This window comes from Erinaceus europaeus, chromosome 2 (genome assembly GCF_950295315.1).
Source record: "Erinaceus europaeus chromosome 2, mEriEur2.1, whole genome shotgun sequence".
Classification (NCBI taxonomy): Eukaryota; Metazoa; Chordata; class Mammalia; order Eulipotyphla; family Erinaceidae; genus Erinaceus; species Erinaceus europaeus.
The window spans coordinates 140,831,873-140,854,784 of NC_080163.1; the positions used below are offsets into that span (position 1 = coordinate 140,831,873).

The 22,912-nt window shown below is 49.2% G+C and overlaps 3 protein-coding genes across 9 annotated transcripts in view; 2 read left to right on the forward strand and 1 right to left on the reverse strand.

The window, feature by feature from the left end:
• Window positions 1-2: 2 nt before the first annotated feature.
• On the forward strand, window positions 3-5,736 carry TRADD (TNFRSF1A associated via death domain). Of its 6 annotated transcripts, XM_060185371.1 has the most exons (7): window positions 4-96; window positions 753-865; window positions 2,585-2,743; window positions 4,258-4,328; window positions 4,458-4,547; window positions 4,637-4,811; window positions 4,937-5,736. In XM_060185371.1, exons 2-7 carry the CDS (start codon window positions 802-804, stop codon window positions 5,245-5,247), a joined length of 870 nt encoding a protein of 289 aa, XP_060041354.1. In that variant the 5' UTR covers window positions 4-96; window positions 753-801; the 3' UTR covers window positions 5,248-5,736. The 6 variants fall into 6 exon arrangements, with proteins under 6 accessions (XP_060041353.1, XP_060041354.1, XP_016041351.1 ...); XM_016185865.2 differs by having other exon boundaries at window positions 4,258-4,547; XM_016185867.2 differs by having other exon boundaries at window positions 5-96; window positions 784-865; window positions 4,258-4,547.
• Window positions 5,737-9,039: 3,303 nt separating this feature from the next.
• On the forward strand, window positions 9,040-12,494 carry B3GNT9 (UDP-GlcNAc:betaGal beta-1,3-N-acetylglucosaminyltransferase 9). The gene has a single exon (XM_007517787.3). It carries the CDS (start codon window positions 9,827-9,829, stop codon window positions 11,012-11,014), a length of 1,188 nt encoding a protein of 395 aa, XP_007517849.1. The 5' UTR covers window positions 9,040-9,826; the 3' UTR covers window positions 11,015-12,494.
• Window positions 12,057-22,912, reverse strand: part of PHAF1 (phagosome assembly factor 1) — a 43,339-nt gene continuing 32,483 nt past the window's right edge. For both annotated transcript variants that reach the window (XM_007517748.3, XM_060185382.1), the window contains 10 exons: window positions 22,665-22,762; window positions 22,464-22,576; window positions 18,749-18,882; window positions 18,385-18,468; window positions 16,597-16,679; window positions 16,186-16,229; window positions 15,402-15,445; window positions 15,208-15,266; window positions 14,232-14,304; window positions 12,057-13,525 (listed from right to left, as the gene is read on the reverse strand). In XM_007517748.3, coding sequence (XP_007517810.1) covers window positions 13,439-13,525; window positions 14,232-14,304; window positions 15,208-15,266; window positions 15,402-15,445; window positions 16,186-16,229; window positions 16,597-16,679; window positions 18,385-18,468; window positions 18,749-18,882; window positions 22,464-22,576; window positions 22,665-22,762 — 819 coding nt within the window. In that variant the 3' untranslated portion in view covers window positions 12,057-13,438. The remainder of the gene's footprint in view (window positions 13,526-14,231; window positions 14,305-15,207; window positions 15,267-15,401; window positions 15,446-16,185; window positions 16,230-16,596; window positions 16,680-18,384; window positions 18,469-18,748; window positions 18,883-22,463; window positions 22,577-22,664; window positions 22,763-22,912) is intronic.

The window sequence follows — 22,912 nt, forward strand, 5'->3', positions numbered from 1 at the left end:
TGGGGCGCCGCCCCTGAGCTCCGCGCACACCCGGAAGCAGCGAGACACCAGTGGAGCTGGACCGTATAGGGGCTCCGGCCCGGCCCAGGCTGCCAGGTTAGTGCCGAGGGGGCTGTGCCGCCGGGAGCAGAGGCAGAAGCGAGGGGCGGGCAGGTGGTTGCCGCGGCTGGCCCGGCCCGGTCCGGCCCGGCGGCGGCAGACGCAGCAGCGTGATGGGGTGTTTCCGTGGGAGGCTGGGACCTGACCTTGGCCCCCTGGCCTCTCTTGGCCAAGAGGTTTTGGAAGGGAGGCAGAGTCCTGCGGGTGAGAGGGCCAGGCCGCTGCTGTGAGCAGACCCCCATGCCTTGCCCAGCCATAGAGGGAGATAATGGGAATTTGGGAAGCGTCCTTTAGAGCTTAGGAGCCACGCAGCTGGATGTGGGGACTCGCAGGCTGGTGGGGCCACTGGGCTCAGCTGGTTGGAGGTGGATCTGCCCCGGGACTTTTGGGCTGTGCTAACTGGGCTCCTAGCCAGGTAAGTGCAAAGGTTGGGTGTGGTAGGGGGTGGATTTTCTTGAGTCTTAGAGTCTCAGTTCTGGTAAGTATCCCTGACATCCTGACCGACTTGCAGAGAGGCAGGCTGTTGTGGTGGGGTGCAGGGGGTTCCCAAGAAGGATTGCTTTGAAAAGATTACTTTAAGTAGAGTTTCCAGGGGGAATATGAAAGAGCAAAGGGCTCAGCCCCGGCCTGTTTGACCTCTCTCATTCTTGTAGTTTTAGTGACTGTGATGGGACATGTTTCCAGTGCCTCCCTGCAGGTCTGATGAGCAAACTCTGGTTTGTCCGGGCTCTGCTTCCACTTCTTGGAGTGCGACGTCATCTATTGGGTGAGCACCCTCAGGTGGAGTGCTACCAGGACATCAAGGAAGAAACGTTTGGAGGTTACCACATTCTCAGGGACAAGGCCAAAGCTCTGACTTCCTTCCTCTGCCACTGCTGGGGAAGAGTCTGGCTGAGAATGAAACTGAAAAATAACAGTTTAGAGCCAAAAATGAAGAGGGGCACTTCTAGCCACATTGTTCCCCTGAATTGAGCTGTACCCTGGCCTTATCAGTTATGTAAATTAAAGTATCCCCCTGTTCTTTATATAAATCCTTTGGAGCTGAACTTAACCCAAATTGTTCAAGTTCATATTCATTCACTGTCCAGAGTCAGGGTCCAGCAGTATTCTTATCTTTACCTATTTTCTGACAATGGCCTAGCTCTAAATCAAGAAAGTCAGCAAGACTGCCAGCCAGGGAACCACTGCACTGACCCCCAGCACGTCATGCCATGAGGCCAGGTGGGCTTCCTTGCTTTTGGGTACATATCCTACCCCTTTCCTAGAAACATGGCCTTAGGACCCCACTTCCTGCCCCTTCAGTCTTTACTCTCTGGCTTTTGACATCTACTTATGGTGCTCTTTTAGGAGTGCTGAGCAGGATAGATAGGGGTAGCCCTAGCCGGCACCAACTTACATGCAGAGAAGGGAACTTTAGGGAGAAGGTACCAGAAAAAGTATACACACCTTTGACCCTGTTGAGGGAGCCTGAACTCAAGCATTGGTGAGAAAACCTGAAGAGTGGGAGCTATGTTCCTATCGGGAGCTCTCAAGCTAAGAATACACAAGGGCATGAATTTTTGGCTGTAGGGCATGGACACCATTCAGGATGGATGATGTGTCTCTGTTAATGTTGGTAAGAGACACTCTGGCCTGAGAAGGGGGCAGAACTTCTCTGAAAGGGGGCAGGATCATTCCTCCCTTTTCTTTAAGATTTATTTTTAATATTATTTATATTATTATAAATATTATTTATATTATTATTTGTAGTTATTATTTTTAATATTTATTCCCTTTTTGTTGCCCTTGTTGTTTTATTATTGTAGTTATTATTGTTGTTGTTATTGATGTTGTTATTGGATAGGACAGAGAGAAATGGAAAGAGGCGGTGAAGACAGAGAGGAGGAGAGAAAGACAGACACCTGCAGATCTGCTTCACCGCCTGTGAAGTGACTCCCCTGCAGGTGGGGAGCCGGGGGCTCCAACTGGGATCCTTATGTGGGTCCTTGCGCTTTGCTCCATGTGGACTTAACCTGCTGCGCTACCGCCCACTCCCCTGTTGTAGTTATTATTGATATTGTTGTTGTTGGATAGGACAGAGAGAAGTAGAGAGAGTAGGGGAAAACGGGGGAAAGAAAGATGGACACCTGCAGACCTGCTTCACCACTTGTGAAGTGACTCCCTTACAGGTGGGGAGCCAGGGGCTTGAACCGGGAACCTTGCAGGTCCTTGCGCTTTGCGCCACCTGCGCTTAACTCACTGCGCTACCACTCGACTCCCCATTCCTCCTTCTTCTTTCACCACTGGGACCCTGTACTTTTTCTCTGAAATGGCAGTGGAGGGCATAATCCTCACTGTTAGTCTAGGTTGAGTTGAGTTGAGCTGGGTTGGGCTGGGGTGAGCCAGAAGCACAAGGGTGCCAGCTGTGAAGGAGGAGCAGGATCATGTGGGACCTGACAGTTGTCTCTAAGGCTGGGTTGAACGCTAGATCTGTCTGTGTCTTCAGGAGGCAAGATGGCAGCTGGGCCAAATGGACTGGAGGAGTGTGTGGGCAGTGCATACTTGTTTGTGGAGTCCTTGCTGGACAAGGTGGTCCTGTCAGATGTCTACAGTCAGCCCCAGCAGAAGGTGGCTGTGTACAGCGCTCTTAGGACTGCTTTGACAGGTGTGTGGGTGGTGGGTGGGGTGAGGTCCTTTTCATTCAGGGGTGGGGCTAGTGGCTGAGCTCCCCCCCATCTATTCAACTCTGACCTGTTGTGATCAATCTCTATTTTATTTTTGTTTCTTCTTCCTCACTTCCCTCACTTCCTCTTCCTCCTTCTCTTCTCCTCCTCCACCTTGTTCTCCTTTTCTTTTTTCTTTTTTCTAATCACAGTACTGCTCATCTCTGTTTTATGGTGATGCTGGGGACTGAACCTGGGCTCTCAGAGCCTCAGGCATGAAAGTTATTTATGTAACTATTGTGCCATCTCACCAGCCTGTTGTGTTCAATCTCTGAGGAAAGATACTTGCTAGACAAGGCAGAGGAGATATTTGGTCTTGTTGGTTCTGTCTCCTCTGCTTAAGTATTTGTGCCCTTGGGTTTAGAAATTTGTCCTCTTGTCCTAGCTATATTAACATCCTACTGCTTGATGCACCCCCCCCCCCCCCAACCTCACAGCCTGCTGATCCATTACTTTCTATTAGTGGCTCATCTCTTTCCGAGTTTCCTCATTTACTGTAGCACTCTTTCCCCAAGATTCCTCCCTATTAACTACCTTTAAGTCCCACCTTTCCAATTTCAGGGTAGAAGGCACAGGAGACTGAAGCTGGTTGGGAAATCCCACCCCAGTTCCAGGGCAGCAAGAGCTGCTCTTGCAGGAACAGCAGCTGTGCTTGGTAGACGCCCAAGACCTGATACTTCCTGCGTCTCTCCTCCCCCCAGCAGCATACCAAGCAGTATACCAAGGCAGCTTGGCTATCTGGGAACAAGCCTCTCAAGTCCTTTTTGCCTGTTGGCATTTGGTGCTTCAGGGATGAGCTAGGGTGGCATCCACTCTGTCATAGGGTGCTTCTGGTCCTGGCTTTCATTCTGGGCTTGAATATATATATATAGGGTGGGGGTAGATAGCATAATGGTCATAATGGTTATACAAAGAGACTTTTGTACCTGAGGCTCTGGAAGTCCCAGGTTCAATTGCCTGCACCATAAGCCAAAACTAGCAGTGCTCTGGTAAAACAAAACATATATATATATATACATATACATATATATATATATATGTGGAGAGAGAGAGAAAGACATGTGATAGGGGAGAGGACTAGAGCACCATTGTGGCACGTGCAATGCGAGAGTCAAACCTGGGACCTAACTTTCTTTTTCTCTTAAAGATATGTTTATTTACTGAGAGAGAGGAAAGAGAGAGAGGAAGAACCAGAGTATCACTCTGGTATATGTGATGCTGAGGATCAAACTTGGGAGCTCATGCTTGTGAGTTCAAAGCTTTACCCACTGTGCCACCTACTGGACCACTGGGTATTTTGCTGTTTATCCTAATTTTGTTCCCGGCTGGATGATCTGGGGTTACCTTGCACTTCGAGGTGGGGATGCAGTCAGACCTCGAGCTTCCCCCTTCCTCCGACTGCTTGGAGAACACCCCACAGTGGGGATGCCTGGCACCTGACTGCCCACCTTCGCAGAGAACGGTGGGAGCCCAGATACGCTGCAAATACTCAAGATCCATCGCAGTGATCCGCAGCTGATCGTGCAGGTGCGGTTCAGTGGGCGGCAGCCCTGCTGCTGCTTCCTCAGTGCCTACCGCGAGGGGGCGCTGCGCTCCGCACTGCAGAAGAGTTTGGCGGCGGCGCTCACCACGCACTTGCACTCTGTGCCGCTGCAGCTGCAACTGGAGCTGCGCGCCGGGGAGGAGAGGCTGGACACCTTGCTAACAGATGAGGAGCGTTGCCTAACTTGCATCTTTGCCCAGAAGGTGCAGCTGGGCTGGAGTGAGGGTGGCGTGGGATGGGCATCCCTGAGTTCCCCACCAATGCCACACCTCCCCCCGCCCCCCCCCCCCAGCCCGATCGGCTCAGGGATGAGGAACTCATTGAATTGGAAGCTGCCCTCCAAAATCTGTCCTGTGGGTCTGGAGGCCAGGATGTAGCTCCTTCCCCCTTGCAGCCACCGGCCCCCTCTCCGTCGGAGAAGTCATCACCATCTGGCCAGACTTTTCTATTCCAGGGGCAGCCCATAGGTGAGATGCACACGGAGGCTTTGAGGCAAGGTTGCTTGGGGAAGAGCCAGGTCTGCCGGGTTGGAGGGCACAGGCTCTGGGGCTCGGCTCACCCTTCCTCCCAATCCACTACCCGCCCCTTGCAGTGAACCGGCCATTGAGCCTCCAGGACCAACAGACTTTTGCACGCTCAGTGGGCCTCAAATGGCGGAAGGTGGGGCGCTCACTGCAGCGCAGCTGCCGCGCATTGCGGGACCCGGCGCTGGACTCACTGGCCTACGAGTACGAGCGAGAGGGGCTGTATGAGCAAGCTTTCCAGCTGCTGAGGCGCTTCGTGCAGGCCGAGGGTCGCCGCGCTACCCTGCAGCGCCTGGTGGAGGCGCTCGAGGAGAACGAGCTCACCAGCCTGGCAGAGGACTTGCTGGGCCTGGCGAATCCTGATGGCAGCCTGGCCTAGGGTGCAAGAGGAAGAGGCGGTGGCTCCGCCAGGTTTCCAGCATCTTGATCCTCGGGCCCGTTCTGCTGCCACTGCTGACCTCCCCTAAGACTACACTTAGCTGGACTTAGTTCAGACTGCTGGGCAGACTGCCTTCTGCAGGAGTTGGACAGACACCATGCCTACTGCAGGTGCCACTGGGGATTCAGTCTCTGGAGACAGAGAGCTCAAGGGACCTGCTCGAGAGGACTGTCTTACCCTTCCCCTCTTAGAAGAGAGGATCCTGGCAATCTGTGGACTCTTCACAATCACGTCATGCCTGAGGTATCAGAGGTCCCAGATTCAGTCCTCAGTACCACCACAAGCCAGAGCCCAGCAGTGCTCTATTAAAAAAAAATTACCTGCTGTCTCTAAGCTTCAAATACTGTAGTGAAGAAGACACACTGCCCTCAGTTCACAGTGTGGGGGCTCCAAATATTAGCAACAGTAATAAAATGTTTTTATTTTAAATTTCACTTATTAATGAGAATGAGCGCGAGATAATGAGAACCAGAGCATCATTCAGACACACGCAGTGCTGGGAATGGAACTTGCAATTTACTGATATATGCAACCCTAGGCTTTATTGAACCATCTCCTTTACTTCTTTGATGTGAAAACTACAGGGAGCTGGGGAGGCACAGAGCAGCAACCTAGCCAGGTTAGGGGTTAGATTTTCTGAGAGAGTTAAGAGTGTGAAGAGAGAAGGGGTTTGGGAGTTGGTGGAGGGAAATATATATATATATTTAAAGATTTATATATGAGAGGGAAGAGAGTACCAGAGCATCATGGCACATGCAATAACAGGGATCAAATTTGGGACCTCATGCTTAAAAGTCTAACACCTTATCTACTGCACTACCTTCTGAATTGAAGGAAAAATACATTTTTTAAGTTTTTTAATTTAATAGGGCATAGATAAATTAAGTAAGTACTGCTTCACTGCTTATGAGACTTCCCCCCTGCAAGTAGGGGCTGGGGGCTTAACATTGAGTGGGTCCTTGCAATCAATAACATGTATTTTCAATTGAGTGCATCACTGCCCAACTCCAACAACATTCTTGTTGTTACCAGCCTATGTGAGTACTTGCAGAAAGTGAGAGAGAGAGGGGTGTTAGAACAGAAAGTTGAAAGCGGGTGTCAGGGTTGGCAGATTAACAGCTGATGGGTGGGAAGGCAGCATGGGATTTTATAAGCCATTTACAGTTTGAATTTAAGATTGGAAATCTGGGGAGTTGGGCGGTGGCGCAGTGGGTTAAGCGCACGTGGCGCAAAGCGCAGGGACTGGCGTAAGGATCCCGGTTCGAGCCCCTGGCTCCCCACCTGCAGGGGAGTTGCTTCACAGGTGGTGAAGCAGGTCTGCAGGTGTCTATCTTTCTCTCCCCTCTCTCTCTGTCTTCCCCCTCCTCTCTCCATTTCTCTCTGTCCTATCCAACAACAAAGCAACGTCAACAATGGCAATAATAACCGCAACGAGGCTGCAACAACTAGGGCAACAAAAGGGGAAAAATGGCCTCCAGGAGCGGTGGATTCATGGTGCAGGCACCGAGCCCAGCAATAACCCTGGAGGGAAAAAAAAAAAAAAAAAAAAGACTGGAAATCTGATGGAGATGGGAGGGTGAAGCAGGTCTGCAGGTGTCTGTCTTTCCCCCTCTCAATTTCTCTCTGTCTTATCCAACAGCAACAACAAAGGCAACAAAATGGGAAAAAATGCCCTCTAGGAACAGTGAATTTGTGGTACAGGTACCTAGCCCCAGCAACAGTCCTGGAGGGGGAAAAAAAAGTTATGCTTGAGGCTCTAGAGTCACCCACTCAATCTCCTAAACCACCATAAGCTTGAGCTATGCAGTGGTCTGGCAAAAAAAAAAAAATGCATACACACACACACACACACACACATATATGTTTATTAATGAGAACCAGAGCATCACTCTGGCACATGGGATGCCAGGGGTTGAGCGTGGCACCGCATACCTCATATGCTTTATCCAGTTCTCAAAACAACCATGCCAGCACTTCTTCCAGACCCAGGTATGAACTTGTAGGTCTTTTTTTTTTTTTTAATATTTATTCCTTTTGTTGTCCTTGTTGTTTTATTGTTATAGATATTGATGTTGCCATTGTTGGATAGGACAGAGATGGGGAAGAGAAAGATGGACACCTGCAGACCTGCTTCACCACTTGTGAAGTAACTCCCCTGCAGGTGGGGAGCCAGGGGCTTGAACCAGGATCCTTATGCCGGTCCTTGCTACTGCCTGACTCCCCTTGTAGGTCTTTCAATGGAGAGAATCAGGACAGCTGGGTCTATAGTTCTGAGTTCAAAAGAGGGTCAAGACTAAAGATTCATCAGTGCATGAGTGGGAACACGTGAAACACAGGATTACTACTGAAAAATACAAAACCAGAAAAGGAGCAGCCCAAGGAGTGAGGAGGAAAACCAGGAGATTTGGAAGGTAGGGAATACCCACCTGTTGTGGAAGCTACAGCTGGATGGAAGCAGGGGAGTGTTCTCTGGGGCTAGGGATGATTACTAGGTGGGGGCTGTTTCTGGAACATGCTGGGGCTCCCATGAGGGAACAGGAAGTGAGGAAGAGAAAGCCATAGTAGAGCTGAAAAGTCTGAGCAGAAGAAAGTGAAGCCTAGGATGGAGGTTTTGTTCTCTAAGGAGAATATTGACAGGAAGAAGTTGTCAGTGTCAGCCATAGCCAATAGGAATTGGATGGTGCTGAATAGTAGTACTTGTTCCCAAAGAATGTACTCAGAAACTGGGGAGGAAGAGGGCTGTCTATTCCTCCAGACCAACTGCTTGGGATGAGACCTGAAAGCTCTGAAGAGAGCAGGCTGCGGAGCTAGGCAAGGACTGAGTCCTCCACCTCCAGAGCACTGCTCTGCCCATCTGGATCCCAGACACAACCCTGCCTTAACAGTTGCCTGCAGTTCCAGGCATCTCTCCAAACTGAGGCAGCCCAACCCAGCCTATAGCAGCTCAGGCAGTTATTTCTATAGGCAGAAGACTACTGGCCTGGGGCACAGGGCACTAGGGGACTCAAACCTGCCTCTGGGGAGACAGACTGAAGTGCTAACCTGTGAAGTTAAAGCAGACAGGGCTGCCCTCTAGGCCAGTGGGCAGACGGGGAGCAGGGCAAGGAAGGACAGCAGAAAGAATCCTGAATTCCAGAAAATCTGAGCAGTGCTCTTCTATTTTTAAATCTTTATTGGGGGGGGGGTTAATAGTTTACAGTCAACAGTAAAGTATGGTAGTTTGTACGTCTATAAGCATTTCTCGGTTTTCCACTTAACAATTCAACTCCCCCTAGGTCCTATCTCTATGGGGTGCAGGTCGGATGGCTTCTGTAATAAGCAGTGTGCTCTTCTGCATGTATAATCCTCAGGGCTGTCTCTCCTAGGCAAGAGCAATCAGAACTGATGGCAAGGTTGTGAAAACTGAACCAACTGACTGGTTCTGTGTCTGCTAGGGGGCATGGCAGAGTTACGAATTAGAGGTGGGAGTCGGGAGCTAGCGCAGTGGGTTAAGTGCAGGTGGCACAGTGCAAGGACCGGCGTAAAGACCCCGGTTCGAGCCCCCAGCTCCCCACCTGCAGGGGAGTCGCTTCACAAGCGGTGAAGCAGGTCTGCAGGTGTCTTTCTCTCTCCCTCTCTTTCCCTCCTCTCTCCATTTCTCTGTCCTATCCAACAACGACGATACCAATAACAACAATAATAACTACAAAAATAAAAAAAAAACCAAGGGCAACAAAAGGGAATAAATATTAAAAACAAACAAAAAAAACTAAAGAGGCAGCCATGTTCCCTGTCCGGAGGAACCTGGGCAGCTGGTGAGCTCAGGAGAGGTGCTTCCAGGATGGGCCTGGATGGTGGTCAGGTCACTGCCTAAAAACTCTCCCCTGGGGTTTGGAACCCAACTACCCGGGGCTCCTGCCAAGTCATCACTGCTCCATATAGGGGGGTGGGGGAGGCACTGTTCAGTAAGGTCAATGCTTCTTCCTACTCTCGGGAAAGGCTGAAGCCACTTCCACTGAATTTCCAGAGCTGCTTTTGAGCATCCTGAGATTAATCCCCATTCGGAGACTGCGGCGCCGGGGCGGAGCTCCAGAAGTCTGGGCCGCACAGCTGGAGGGTCACGTGGCAGTGGTCCCGGCCCCCTTTCCTGCCAGCGCTGCATCTGGCGCAGCCGGGCCTAAGGCGGCCTTGGGGTCCTGCGCTGAGCAGCGGAGGCCCTGGCTGTCGGGGCCACGCCGCTCCCGGGGGTCGAGCGTGAGTGTCGGGATCCCAAGGACCAAAGTAGGGGGGTCTGGAAGGACAGAAGGGGCGCAGAAGGGGCGGGGCCGAGGCTCCTGGGCTGAAGCAAGGGGCTGAGAACTGGCTGCCAGGGACTCCTTCCCCATCTGGGGTGCTAACCTGGGGCGCAAGGGACGGAGCAGGACAGCACTGAGGGTCCGGCGCGTGGGCTCTCCCCCCTCCTCTGGGGGCGGCACCCGTGAGCCCCGCTCCCGCGAGCCCCTGACTTTCTCTTCACGGCCCCGGCTGCCGCCACAGGGACATGGGGCGCCGACTGCGCCTCCGCGGGGAGGCGTCGCTCACGCTGCTCCTGAGCGCCGCGCTGGGCCTCCTGCTCTACGCGCAGCGCGACGGCGCGGCCCCCACGACGAGCGCGCCGGAAGCACGAGGGAGACCGGCTCGGGCGCCCACCCCGGGGCCCCGCGCTTTCCAGGTGCCGGACGCCGAAGCGGCGCCGCCAGTCTACGAGGAGGACAAGCCAGAGCCGCCCACGCCCACGCCCACGGGGCCCTTTGACTTTGGCCGCTACCTGCGCGCCAAGGACCAGCGGCGCTTCCCGCTGCTCATTGACCAGCCGCACAAATGCCGCGGCCGTCCGCCTCACCTGCTCATCGCTGTCAAGTCGCTGGCGGCCGACTTCGAGCGGCGCCAGGCCGTGCGCCAGACGTGGGGCGCCGAGGGCCGCGTGCAGGGGGCGCTCGTGCGCCGCGTCTTCCTGCTGGGCGTGCCCGGCGCGGAGGGGGGCGCGGAGGGACGTGCGGTGCAGACGCACTGGCTCGCCTTGCTGCGTGCGGAGAGCCGCGTCTATGCCGACATCCTGCTCTGGGCCTTCCATGACACTTTCTTCAATCTGACGCTCAAGGAGATTCACTTTTTGTCCTGGGCCTCATCCCACTGCCCCGAAGTGAGCTTCGTTTTCAAAGGCGATGCAGATGTGTTTGTGCATGTAGGCAACCTGCTGGAATTCCTGGCGTCGCGGGACCCGGGGCAGGACCTGCTTGCGGGTGACGTGATCCTGCAGGCGCGGCCGATCCGCAAAAGGGCCAGCAAGTACTACATCCCCGAGGCTGTGTACGGCCTCCCTGTCTATCCGGCCTACGCAGGAGGGGGCGGTTTCGTGTTATCAGGAGCCACACTGCACCGGCTGGCTGGTGCCTGCTCACAGGTTGAGCTCTTTCCTATCGACGATGTCTTTCTGGGCATGTGTCTGCAGCGCTTGCGGCTCACACCCGAGCCTCACCCAGCTTTCCGCACTTTTGGCATCCCCCAGCCATCAGCAGCTCCTAACCTACGTACCTTCGACCCCTGCTTTTACCGAGAGCTGGTTGTAGTGCACGGGCTCTCGGCTGTTGACATCTGGCTCATGTGGCACCTGCTGCATGGGCAGCACAGACAAGCCTGTGCACATCCTCAGCCTGTCACTGCAGGCCCCTTCCAATGGGGCGCCTAGTCACCGTGCCACAGCCTCAATCAGACGCAGGATGTGGGGGGAATCTGAAGGGGGAGGTTTCCAGGCAGATTCAGTTTGTCTCTTCCTCAGAAAGGGGCAGAGTTCAGGATTCAACCCCAGATCACTATGTGTCTGCTCCACAAGGTGTTGAAGTATGAAGAGTGAGTTGAGTCAACCTACTGGGGACTAGTCTGGAACCAATCTAATAGTGACCCTTTGAGTTAAGACTGAGGTGGTGGAGCACCAGGTTCTTTGCAAAGCAGGATAAAACATGTCTTCTTAGTGTGTGTATAGGGGTGGTGGTAACAGCAGGGGCTGCGTAGTTGAACTACTCTCATTGACTTGGAACCCCTAGGATGATGCAGACACATGCAGGTTTTCTGAGGCTAGGCCATACAGGGAAGTGAGGGGCTGGCCTCAACCTTCAAGGAACTGCACAGATTCTGCCACAACTCAGTCAGAAAGTAGGCATTTTGCTTCCCATCTGTCCTTCCAAATTGTATTCTCTGTCGTGTCTAGGTCATAGAGTTCTGCTTTCCTGAAACCAACCCCTTCTGAGTTCTGCACTCCCCCCCCCTTTGTTGCCCTTGTTGTGTAACATTGTTGTGGCTATTGATGTTGTTGTTGGATAGGACAGAGAGAAATGGAGAGAGGAGGGGAAGACAGAGAGGGGGAGAGAAAGACAGACACCTGCAGACCTGCTTCACCACTTGTGAAGCAATTCCCCTGCAGGTGGGAGCCAGGGGCTAGAACTGGGATCCTTACACCCGTCCTTGCACTTTGTGCCACGTGTGCTTAACCTGCTGCACCACCGCCAACTCCTATGTACTGCACACTCTTTTCTGACCCTCCTTTCCCACTGCCCTCTCCCAATTACCCATCACACAGGTATCCACACAAGTATGCCAGCCTATTACTGGAAGCTCCCCCTGCCTACATTTTGCAGGAGTCAAGGATTCTTTTCCCCTAAGGCGATTCCAACTATAATAAATTTCCTTTATACTTCAATCATGCCTTCATAAAAAAAATCAACACCTTCATACTTATTTTAGTACAAACATCCCAGCAACGGAACATGGTGGGCCGCTGCTGAGGGCATAGGTTTTTATTGGAGGGGTTATGGGCTGGGGATGAGAAAGGTCCCCCCATTCCAGGAGAATAGGAACAGTCCCAGCTGCCCCCAACAGTGGGCTGTGTGTAGGGATCTCTGGCCAGGCCACAGTCCAAATGGGAAGACACCTGTCAATCACAAAGTCACAGGAGTGCCATACAAGCCTAGCTGTAGGCCCAGTAACCACATAGGAGTCCAGGGCAGGACCCCTGCACATTCATTGTTAAACTATACAGGATGAGGCTGTACATGAGTTAATTACAAAAGTCATATTTACAAAAATCTGTACACACATTTGAAAAACTCACAAAATCGTCATCTATGTATCACAAGTTGCTAGACCAAAATATTAAAAATGGGATAAAATTATACATTTCTCTTCTCAATTCTTTTCAAAAGGATTTTTTTTTTTTTTAAAGCACATATACTACTTTCCTTAGCAAGACCCACGAAGAGACTGAGAAGCCCAGCCCTCCTTGAGTCCCCAGAGGTCTTAAGTGGACCCAGCTAGGGGACACTGCCCAGGGTTGGGGCAGGGGAGCCAGCCCACAGTGCAGAACACAATGCTGAAACTGAACAAAAGAGGAAGATGTCTTTGGCTAAAACTTTGGCATTAAATAAAAGAGGCAAACAGGATGGAAACATGCAGCCCTGCCAGCCAGGTTGGGGCAAAGCAGGGGCACAGATGACCTTGAAGGTTGGCTCCAAGAGGGCTATGGACCAGGCCTGGACAATACCTAGATGGTAGAAAGCTGTGTTTCACCCATTTGGGTATACAAACTAGGCCTGGAAGGAGCACGTGCAAGAAAGACAAGGAAGGACAGGTGGGCCACCTTGGCCACAGCCAGCTCATCAAGTAACTAAAGTGGATGTAGTGCAAAAGTCACAACCAAGTACTATGGACATGCTACCTGCTTGCCTTAAGGATCATATGGCAATGTTAGGACAGAGGCAGGACCTTGTCCTCGTCCTGGGTGCCTGTGTCCTCAGTCACAGAGCCTTGTGGAGACAGAACTCTGCCTCCTTATATGCTAGTCGAGAGCTCCTGGGTCCAGGTATCAAGGCTCAGAGTTTGTGCTTCTCTTTGCAGTCTGTTCCTTGTTGGCACCATCAGGCTGAGGATGGACAGAGGAATATTTGGGCCTCTCACCTCATGGCAGAGGACCCTGCCTGAGTCCCCCCTCAGAACATCACAACAGCCCTTCAACACTGGCAAGGTGTCCAAGAAAACCCACAGGGCGGCACTTGGAGGCCCACTGAAAAGGATGCGATGCACAGTTCCACAGGGCAGAGGGGCATGGGTGGTGATGTCCCTAGGGGAGCTCTGCTGTTTTCAGATGGGCACCAGGTCTGGGGGGGCCATACAGGGTCACTGAGGCAATGTGGTTATTCTGCATGATCTGGTATGAGAAGAGGGCAGTAAGTCAAGGGAGGAGTAGAATCAACACAAAGCAGGTAGTCAGAGCCATAAAAACTGCCAGTGGAATCAGGTTTGGAACTTTGACCACAGAGAAGGGGCCTAAAGGTTTTATGTAAAACAAACCTGTAGAGAGGACTGACCTGATCTCTCACCACCCCAACTCATGCTAGTGGTCATTCTCTGCCCCAGGGCCTTTATGACATACATAAACTTTCACTACATCCATTTGTCTATCTGTAAAATTCTAGGGAGCCTACTGAAGGCATCCAGAAGGGAAAAGGAGCACAGGGCATTCTCCCAATCCAGTGGGGCTTCTAGAACCACTGACCATAGTACAATCATTCTCAAAGTACTCCAAGGCTCCCAACAATCCTGGGGGCTAAGAACCACTTCTGTGATTCTTTCCTGCTGTCCTTATGTTTTCAGATATAAAGATGGGATGGATCCCCATCATCACTCATCATGTTGGATATAGACTACTGCTTTCGCCCTGGGAGCCCTAGATTTCCCTTAATGTAATTTCTGTATCCTGACTCTTAAATAGAGGCAGGTTAGATTTCCAGTTGACAGTGTTACTAGGGAAGGACTAACCCACTCAGTGAAGCCACTGAATGCTTGCTCCTCAGGCTCAAACATAATCTGCCTGTCCTTGCCATGACCACCAACCACTGAACCCCAGGGTTTACCTCAAAGATCATCCGCTGAAGACCAAAGCAGAATGTGGAGCCAAATGGGTTGGTGTTGTTTGGGGAGGAGGACCTGAGGCCGGGGAAGGCAGAATTAGAGGGGCAGACAAAGGTGGAAGCCAAGAAGGGAACCTAGATCCTTTGGGATGGGGGCTATTGTCTAGTGACCTCTCGTGGCTGTGAGTGCATGTCTGTTTCACACAGAGGCCCTTGAGGTCTTCTGGGTATCGAGATAAGCCTCACTCAGTTCTGAATCCTACATAGTCCAGATAATTATTGTGGTTGTGTTTTTTAAAAAATATTTATTTATTCCCTTTTGTTGCCCTTGTTGTTTTATTGTTGTTGTTATTGATGTTGTTGTTGTTGGATAGGACAGAGAGAAATGGAGAGAGGAGGGGAAGACAGATAGACACCTGCAGACCTGCTTCACCGCCTGTGAAGCGACTCCCCTGCAGGTGGGGAGCCGGGGGCTCGAACTGGGATCCTTATGCAGGTCCTTGCACTTTGTGCCATGTGTGCTTAACCCACTGTGCTACCGCCTGACTCCCTATGTGGTTGTATTGGGTTGGTGTCAGGAGGGGAGAGAGAGATCTTCAAGTAGCATAGCAACCATATATGAAACTGTTGATTATGGCAGGCAACAGCTTTAATGGGGGCTGGAGGATGGCCATTGCAGTCAATCAAAATTTCCTCCCTTTCCTATTAACTACAAGGCCCTCATAGGCCTTGGAAGTATGTGTATTGTATGGCAGGTGGGACCATTCCAAGGGGACAAATACTTTGGTGGAGCAGGTTAACATGCAGAACAGATGGTACAGTAATAACATGTGTGTGGGGGGAAGAGACAGGAAGTTTGCTTAAAGCAACACCAGAAACTTGTGTATTTTCTAAGTAATACCCACTGCTAGGCTTCCCTGGTCCTTCTGGGCTGTGTGAAGCAAATCGGGCTGGTTAGAAATAGCAACCTCTCACTTACCTGTGCAGGACAACAGGCTTCTCCACAGGGTGACCCAGGAGCTCCTGGATGTTGTCCCACTGCAAAAAGGATGGGGGTGCGAGGGAGGGTTAGCAGGTACCTGACCACGCCTATTACCAAAAGCTGGCCCAGAAGACATGGCTCATGTCCATTTTCAAGCTGAAGTCAGGTAGGAAAACAGGAACTCAACTCACCTTGCTGTAGGTTGTGCATGTTTCTGTCTGGCCATCAGCATTTTCTGAAAAGAGAACACAGGATGGTTGAAAGCTGAACCAGTCTACCTTTGAACCCACCCCTACACAGAATTCAGATGTGGCCACTCTTTGCACTGGGCTTGGATTACAGAGGGAGGAGAGATGGACTGTTTCAAATTCCTGAGGGAGAGAGGGGAAAGGGCTGAAGGGAGGTCAGTCAGGTGTGAGCTACACCAACCAGGTAAGGACAGTAGTTACCAGTAGTCCCAGATGCATAGGTAAAGACCTTCACTTGAGGGTAGGGAGTGATGCATAGGGTTAAACATACACAGTATGAAGCACAAGGACCCACATGCTAGGATCCCAGTTCAAGCTCATGACTCCCCACCTGCACTTCACAGGTGGTGAAGCAGGTCTGTAGGTGTCTATCTTTCTCTCCCCCCTCTTATCTTCCCCTTCCCTCTCAATTTCTCTCTGTCCTATCCAATAAAATGGGGGGGAAATGGCCAACAGGAGCAGTGGATTTGTAATGCAGGCACCAAGCCCCAGCGATAACCCTGGAGAAAAAAAAAAAAAAACCTTTACCAGAAGACTAAAGACTGAGAACAATGCAGTCCTCAGAATTAGGATCCCAAAGCAGATTAACTGGATATGGGCAGAAGCAGGTGCGCAGTCTCCATAAACCCAATCATTTATCACCACCTTCTAGTGTTGATTTCTATTCCTTCTCATCATGAGCCTAACTAAAAATCCACTCCTTACCCTAAAAACATTTACTACTCACCTTTCTTTATAGCTAGTGGGATCTTGAACTCACAGCGGTGATAACTAGAGCGAGAAGACAAATAGATAAAGGCTGGGCCCCCAATCCCTACTATATCTCAACCTTGTACCCCAGGTAAAACAGAATCAAGCCCAACAACCCAAGGCCTTTGTCTTTGTTGTCTGAAGACTATCACCTTGGATTAGACAGCCCAGTTTTCTGAACCTATTTTTCCATATTTGTGTAGTAAGTCCAATGGAGAGATGTGATAGTGGGCACTAAACCAGGAAGAAAAAAGTCCAAAACCCAAGAAATGTTCCCATGACACAACAAGCGTTCAGGTAAAATTACAGACTATCCAAAGTCACAAGCTCTCCTTGTGATTTTCTACCCAATGTTTATTCTCAGAGGGGTAGAGACAGGTATACTCACATGTTAAAATTATAATGCCCAGGGTAATTGGTGTGTAGGACAAATTTCTTCACTTTGTGTGTATTTGCATCAAAGAGGATGTCCTGGGATAGAAAACAGGATGCCCAGGGAGGGATGTTACTGAGGCAGGGCAGAGGCCCCTCTAAGGGCACCCCACTCATAGAAAACAACCCCAAATGTATGTAACTGAGCTGTTTTCCAAAATAGCCATGCAAGACAGATGAGACCACCCAACCAACTAGAGGATTCCCCACCCTAAACTATTCCAGTAGGCTTGACCAGCCACAGGGGCTACAATTCCCACTGGTTGGGAATCAAACATGTCTGAGAGCTCTTTTCTGACAGTAAGCACCTGATTCTTGAGGAGCTCAAGGAACCTGGCTACTATGAATGCCAGGACCTGCCAACACTTCTGCTTTCCCTTCTGCCCTTATAGTGGGAGTCTACAATTCCTGGAGCAGAAGTGCCAGCCTTTCCCTAGATCCAGACCTAGATTTAAAGCTGCTTATTGAACACTTGCTCCTGTCTTTCCACCTGTGATGCAGGATTGTTGAACTCCACCCACCTACCAATAACTAGACGTAGCGCTGTTAGGGCCAGTTTGTCCACTCCATCTTTCTAGGCCCTCAAACTAAAAAAAGGTTTAACTTAAAAAGTAGCATTCCCATTACTGGGGAGGTATCTTAGCAGGGACAGCACAACCTTTGCAAACTTAAGCACCTCCGTTTGATTTCTGGCACTGCATATGTCATAACTATGCTCTGGTAAATAAGTACGTCTTTAAAATTATTTTTTAGGGGGCTGGTGGTGGCGCACATGTTACAGTGCACAAGGACCCTGGTTCAAGCCCTAGGTCCCCACCTGCAGAGGTTAAAGCTTTGCAAATGGTGCAGCAGGGCTGTGTCTCTCTGTCTCTTTCTCCCTCCCTCTTTTTAAAATTTTTTTAAATTATTTTTATTTACTTATTGGATAGAGACCATCAGAAATTGAAAGGGAAGGGAGGGATAGAGAGGGTGAGAGACAGAGAGACACCTGCAGTACTGCTTCACCACCTGTGAAGCTTTCCTCCTACAGGTGGGGACTAGGGGCTTGAACCTGGGTCCTTGTGCATTGTAACATGTGCGCTCAACCAGGTATCTTTTTCTTTAACTTTTTAAAATATTTTATTTTTTTCCCTTTTGTTGCCTTTTATTGTTGTTATAGTTATTATTGTTGTTACTGATGTCGTAATTATTAGATAGGACAGAGAGAAATGGAGAGAGGAGGGGAAGACAGAGAGGGGGAGAGAAAGACAGACACCTGCAGACCTGCTTCACCACCTGTGAATCAACTCCACTGCAGGTGGGGAGCCGGGGGCTCGAACCGGGATCCTTACGCCGGTCCTTATGCTTTGTGCCACGTGTGCTTAACCTGTTGCACTACTGCCTGACTCCCAACCAGGTATCTTTTTAAAATATTTGTTTGTATATTTATTTATTGGGTAGAGACAGAAATTGAGAGGGTAGGGTAGATAGAGAGGGAGAGAGAGAGAGACACCTGCAGCCCCTGCTTCACTACTCATGAAGCTTTCTCCCAAGGGCTTGAACCCCGGGTTCTTGTACACTGTAATGTGAGCATTTAGCCAGGTGCACCACTGCCTGGCCCCTCTCTCTCCCTCTTTCCCTCTCAACTTCTGGCTTTCTATCCAATAAATAAATAAAGATAAAAAATAAAATTATTTTTAAAAAACAGCTGTACAAAGTACTGGAGTACTGCCCACCCGACCTTCTCTAAGGAATCATAACTTACCACTCCAAGAGTGAAGTAGTTAAAAAAGTAGTCATTGCACTTGGCTGGAACTTGCTTATGAGGGGAAGGAGAATGAATTTTCATCTGTTGGAGGAAAACAGTAACAAATTAAAATCTTGTCTTAAATGGAAGTTTACAATTTGTGTTTCCTGTATAACACTAAGCTACTGGGTAAGCAAGTGTATGTGTGTGTCCCCAGCTGCTAGTGCTGAGTCAGCACTGTCAACTACAGACTGGATCCTAGTCTCTGAGGAAAGGCAGGGCAATCTGACCAACAGATGAGAAAAGAGCTTTCAATTTACTTCTCCATCAATTTAAATATAAAAGGTTTTATGGAAAAGTAGGAAATAATTTATATATTTACCTTGTCTTCTGACTTATAGAACACTTTGTGGGGAGAGCCAAGCATGCTAAGAACATCTTGGCAGGAATCACCAAAATATACTGAACGTTCAAATACCCGCATCTTGGCATCTGCTAATAAGCCAGGTCCACAACCTGCCAATAATGAAGAAAAAGTAATCAGGCTCCCAATCAGGGTCTGAGATGCTGTAGTCCAGGGCGCTGGGGAACTAAATTGCTGCTTGCTGCATTATCAGGACTAGCTAAGGAAGAAGACTGCATTTTAGGAGAAATTATCAGGTGAGTAGGGATTGAGATGCTGTATGTGAGCAAATGCATGTGTGTAGCTAGGACCTTTTGCGTGTGCTGTCTCAAAGCTTCCTGACTTTTGGTTCACACAGAGGCCCTACTGTACCTGATATTCTTCCCTTGTGTGGTACTAGGACTTAAGCCTGGGCCATATGTATGGCAAGGCCCAGGTCCTTACTTGGTAAGTTATCTCTCTCGGCCAGCTTGAGATGCTATGAGAGATCACCACCTACTCAAGATAATGACAGTGTCTCTCTCTATCCCATAAAAGTGGCATAAGGCTCTGGAAACTTCACTTATCAAAGATCTACTCACTGACTAAAATAGTCTAGACACTACTTTACATGCTGAGGAGACAGTAGTGAGCAAAATGGGTGGTCTACCCACAATGGACTTTTGGTTGATGAAGATCCCAATCAGATCATTATATAATTGTTACATGATAAATAGCATTAAAGGTGTCATTAAGTATATAATGGTGTGCTATTTATTACCTCTGTCACTCTCCAGATCCTTATAAGATACAGGGTTTACAGTAAGAGGTGCTTCTTTTTAAAAAAATATTTATTTATTCCCCTTTGTTGCCCTTGTTGTTTTATTGTTGTAGTTATTGATGTTGTCATTGTTGGACAGGACAGAGAGAAATGGAGAGAGGAAGGGAAGAGAGAGAGGAGAGAAAGACAGACACCTGCAGACCTGCTTCACCACCTGTGAAGCGACTCCCCTGCAGGTGGGGTAGAGGTACTTCTTAATGGTAGCCTCCAGCCAGAGATTGGGCCTAAAGATCACTCTATAAAAGAACCAAGGGGGCCGTGTGGTAGCACAGCAGGTTAAGTGCATGTGGTGCGAAGCGCAAAGACCTGCGTAAGGATCCGGTTGGAGTCCCCAGCTCCCCACCTGTGTGTGTGTGGGGGGTCACTTCACAAGCGGTGAAGCAGGTCTGCAGGTGTCTTTCTCTCTCTTTCTCTGTCTTCCCCTCTTCTCTCAATGTCTTTCTGTCCTAGCCAACAACAATGACAGCAATAACAACAACAATAATAACTATAGCAACAATAAACAACAAGGACAACAAAAGGGACAAGATAGCCTCTAGGAGCTGTGGATTTGTAGTGCAGGCACTGAGTCCCAGCAATAACCATGGAGGCAAATAAATAAATATATAAAAAATAAAGATAAAAGAACCAAAAGGGAAGTAAGCATTTACTAATACACATACTAATTCTACAAACAGCCAAAAGATAACTCCCAAAACCAGAAAAATGTGAGAATGAGCAAAAGTTTTTACATGCACAACAATCTACTTGTTAAATATGCAAAAGACTTCAGGGATTCAAAAACTGAAATAACTAGGTTCTAAGTTCATAAACTAATTCAAGGGACACACAACACATATACACTGAATGGGCAAGTAAAAATTGGATTTAAATGAACTAGGTCTGGGGCTGGGGAGACAGCATAATGGTTGTGTAAAATTCTCATGCCTGAGGTTCCAAGTCCCAGGTTCAATCCCCTGCACCACCATAAACCAGAGTTGAGCAGTGCTCTGTTGAAAATAAAATGAAACAAACAAACTAGATCTGGTACTGGGTGGTGGTATATCCAGTAGAGTGCACATGTGGGAAAGGGAAATAGCATAATGGTTATGCAAAGATTCTCATGCCTGAGGAACCAACGGCCCAGGTTCTATCCTTTGTACATCATAAGCCAGAGCAGAGCAGTGCTCTGATAAAAATAAATAAAATGGGAGTCTTCGGTGTTGGATAGGACAGAGAGAAATAGAGAGAGGAGGGGAAGACAGAGAGGGATAGAGAAGGATAGACACCTGCAGACCTGCTTCACCACTTGTGAAGCGATTCCCCTGTAGGTGGGGAGCCAGGGGCTCAAACCTGGATCTTTAAGCAAACCGCTTTGTTACCGCTCAACTCCCCATTTACAAGTCTTTTTAATTTTTTTTTTCTTTTTTTAATATTTATTTACTTATTTATCCCCTTTTGTTGCCCTTGCTGTTGTTATTGATGTCATCGTTATTGGATAGGACAGACAGAAAAGGAGAGAGAGGAGGAGAGAAAGATACCTGCAGACTTGCTTCACCGCCTGTGAAGTGACTCCCTTGCAGGTGGGGAGCCGGGGGCTTGAACCAGGATCCTTACGTTGCTCCTTGGGCTTTGTGCCATGTGAGCTTAACCTGCTGTGCTACCGCCCAACTCCCCATTTACAAGTCTTTTATCTTGTCTCCTTTTACCTGAAGCCTACTCAAATCAGTCATACATACGACCTCGCTTGCTTATTTATTTTTGGCTTTGACAGATAGATAGATAGATAGATAGATAGATAGATAGATAGATAGATGGATAGACAGATAGATAGATGGAGACACTACCAAAGTTTCTCTCAGTTGATAATCAAAAGGTTGTAGTGGAGTCATTATATAGGTATCAAAGCCCCAGTGATAGTACTGGTGGTGGTAGAGAAGGTAACTCACTTGGATAGTATATTTGCTTTGTCTTGGGCACTAGCCAGTTTTGAGCCTGGCCTTCCATAAAGGAAGTTTGGTGCTATGTTATCTTTCTCTCTGTCTCTGTCCTTTCCATATGAAAAAGTTGGACTGAAGGGACTAGAAGGTGGTGCACGTGATTGAGCACTCACATCACCAACCACAAGAGGACCAGGGTTCAAGCCCTTGGTCCCCATCTGCAGGGGAGGAAACTTCACAAGCAGTGAAGCAGTGCTGCAGGTCTCTCTCTCTCCCCATCTTTCCCTTCCTCCTCAGTTTCTCTTTGTCTCTATGCGATAAATCTATAAATATAAAATTAAAGGGGCCAGGTGGTGGCACACCTGGTTAATCACATGCACTTCAGTGAGTAAGGATCCGGGTTCAAGCTGCTGGTTCCCACCTGCAGGGGAAAAGCTTCACAAGTGAAGTAGAGCTCCAGGTGTCTCTCTGTCTCCCTCCCTCTGTTCTTAATTTCTCTTAATCTCTATCCAATAATAAATAAATAAAATTTTAAAAGTTAAAAAAAAAAGGATGGGGGAGATAGCATAGTAGTTATGCAAGAAGACATTTATGATCAAGGCTCCAAAACCTTGGGTTCAGTCCTCTACACCACCATAAACAAAAGCTGCATAGTGCTCTGGTAAAACAAACAAACAAACAAACAAAAAAAGCCACACATGTTGTCGTGTAAGAGGATCCAGGTTCAAGCCCCTTGGTCTCCCATGCAGGGGGGATGCTTTACAAGTAGCAGAGCAGTACAGCAGTAGGTGTCTCTCCACCTCTCCCTCACTATATAAGATTCTTTTTTAAATACTATATATATAGCAATAAATGTCTGTATTGTCTTCTACCAACTATCTCTTAGGCACAAGAGGTTTTAGATGGTCCCAACAGATTTAATAGGGACTCTACCAGCCCCAAACCAGTAACTGACCTGCAGCAAGTAAGCGAAGCCGTAAACCTGAAGGTCCAGTTCCATCTCGAAGAACATCTATACTCTCAGCATACACATTGCCCAGGAAACAGCTCAGGGGCATCACAGGAGCCCTGGGGGCAGGGACAAAACAGGCAGAGGTTATATTCTTCCTTTCACAGAGCTCATGCCAACCCGCCATCCCCCCCAGCCCATGATTACTTGGTATCCTGTAGGCTGTTTCCACTGTAGATGTACATTCGTTTCACAGTTGCTCCATGGGGTATCTGGAGAGAAGCTAGGCCATGGGCAAAATTGGGCTGTAACACAGGAGAAAAGATTTTACTAGTGGCACACTGCATGCCATATAACTCATGCTCTGGTGTTTTCCTAGCATTCATGGTCTTAAAGAACTGGGCAAAGGGTCAGCAAGACAGCTCACCTGGCAGGGTGCCTGCTTGCCATGCATG

Excerpts from the sequence above, each read along its gene's own strand:
- TRADD (XM_016185865.2), top strand. The coding sequence starts at position 802 with ATGAGCAAACTCTGGTTTGTCCGGGCTCTGCTTCCACTTCTTGGAGTG. Across the intron at positions 866-2,584 it reads AGTGCGACGTCATCTATTGG|GAGGCAAGATGGCAGCTGGG; the intron begins GTGAGCACCCTC and ends CTGTGTCTTCAG. Across the intron at positions 2,744-4,257 it reads TCTTAGGACTGCTTTGACAG|AGAACGGTGGGAGCCCAGAT; the intron begins GTGTGTGGGTGG and ends CCACCTTCGCAG.
- B3GNT9 (XM_007517787.3), top strand. The coding sequence starts at position 9,827 with ATGGGGCGCCGACTGCGCCTCCGCGGGGAGGCGTCGCTCACGCTGCTC.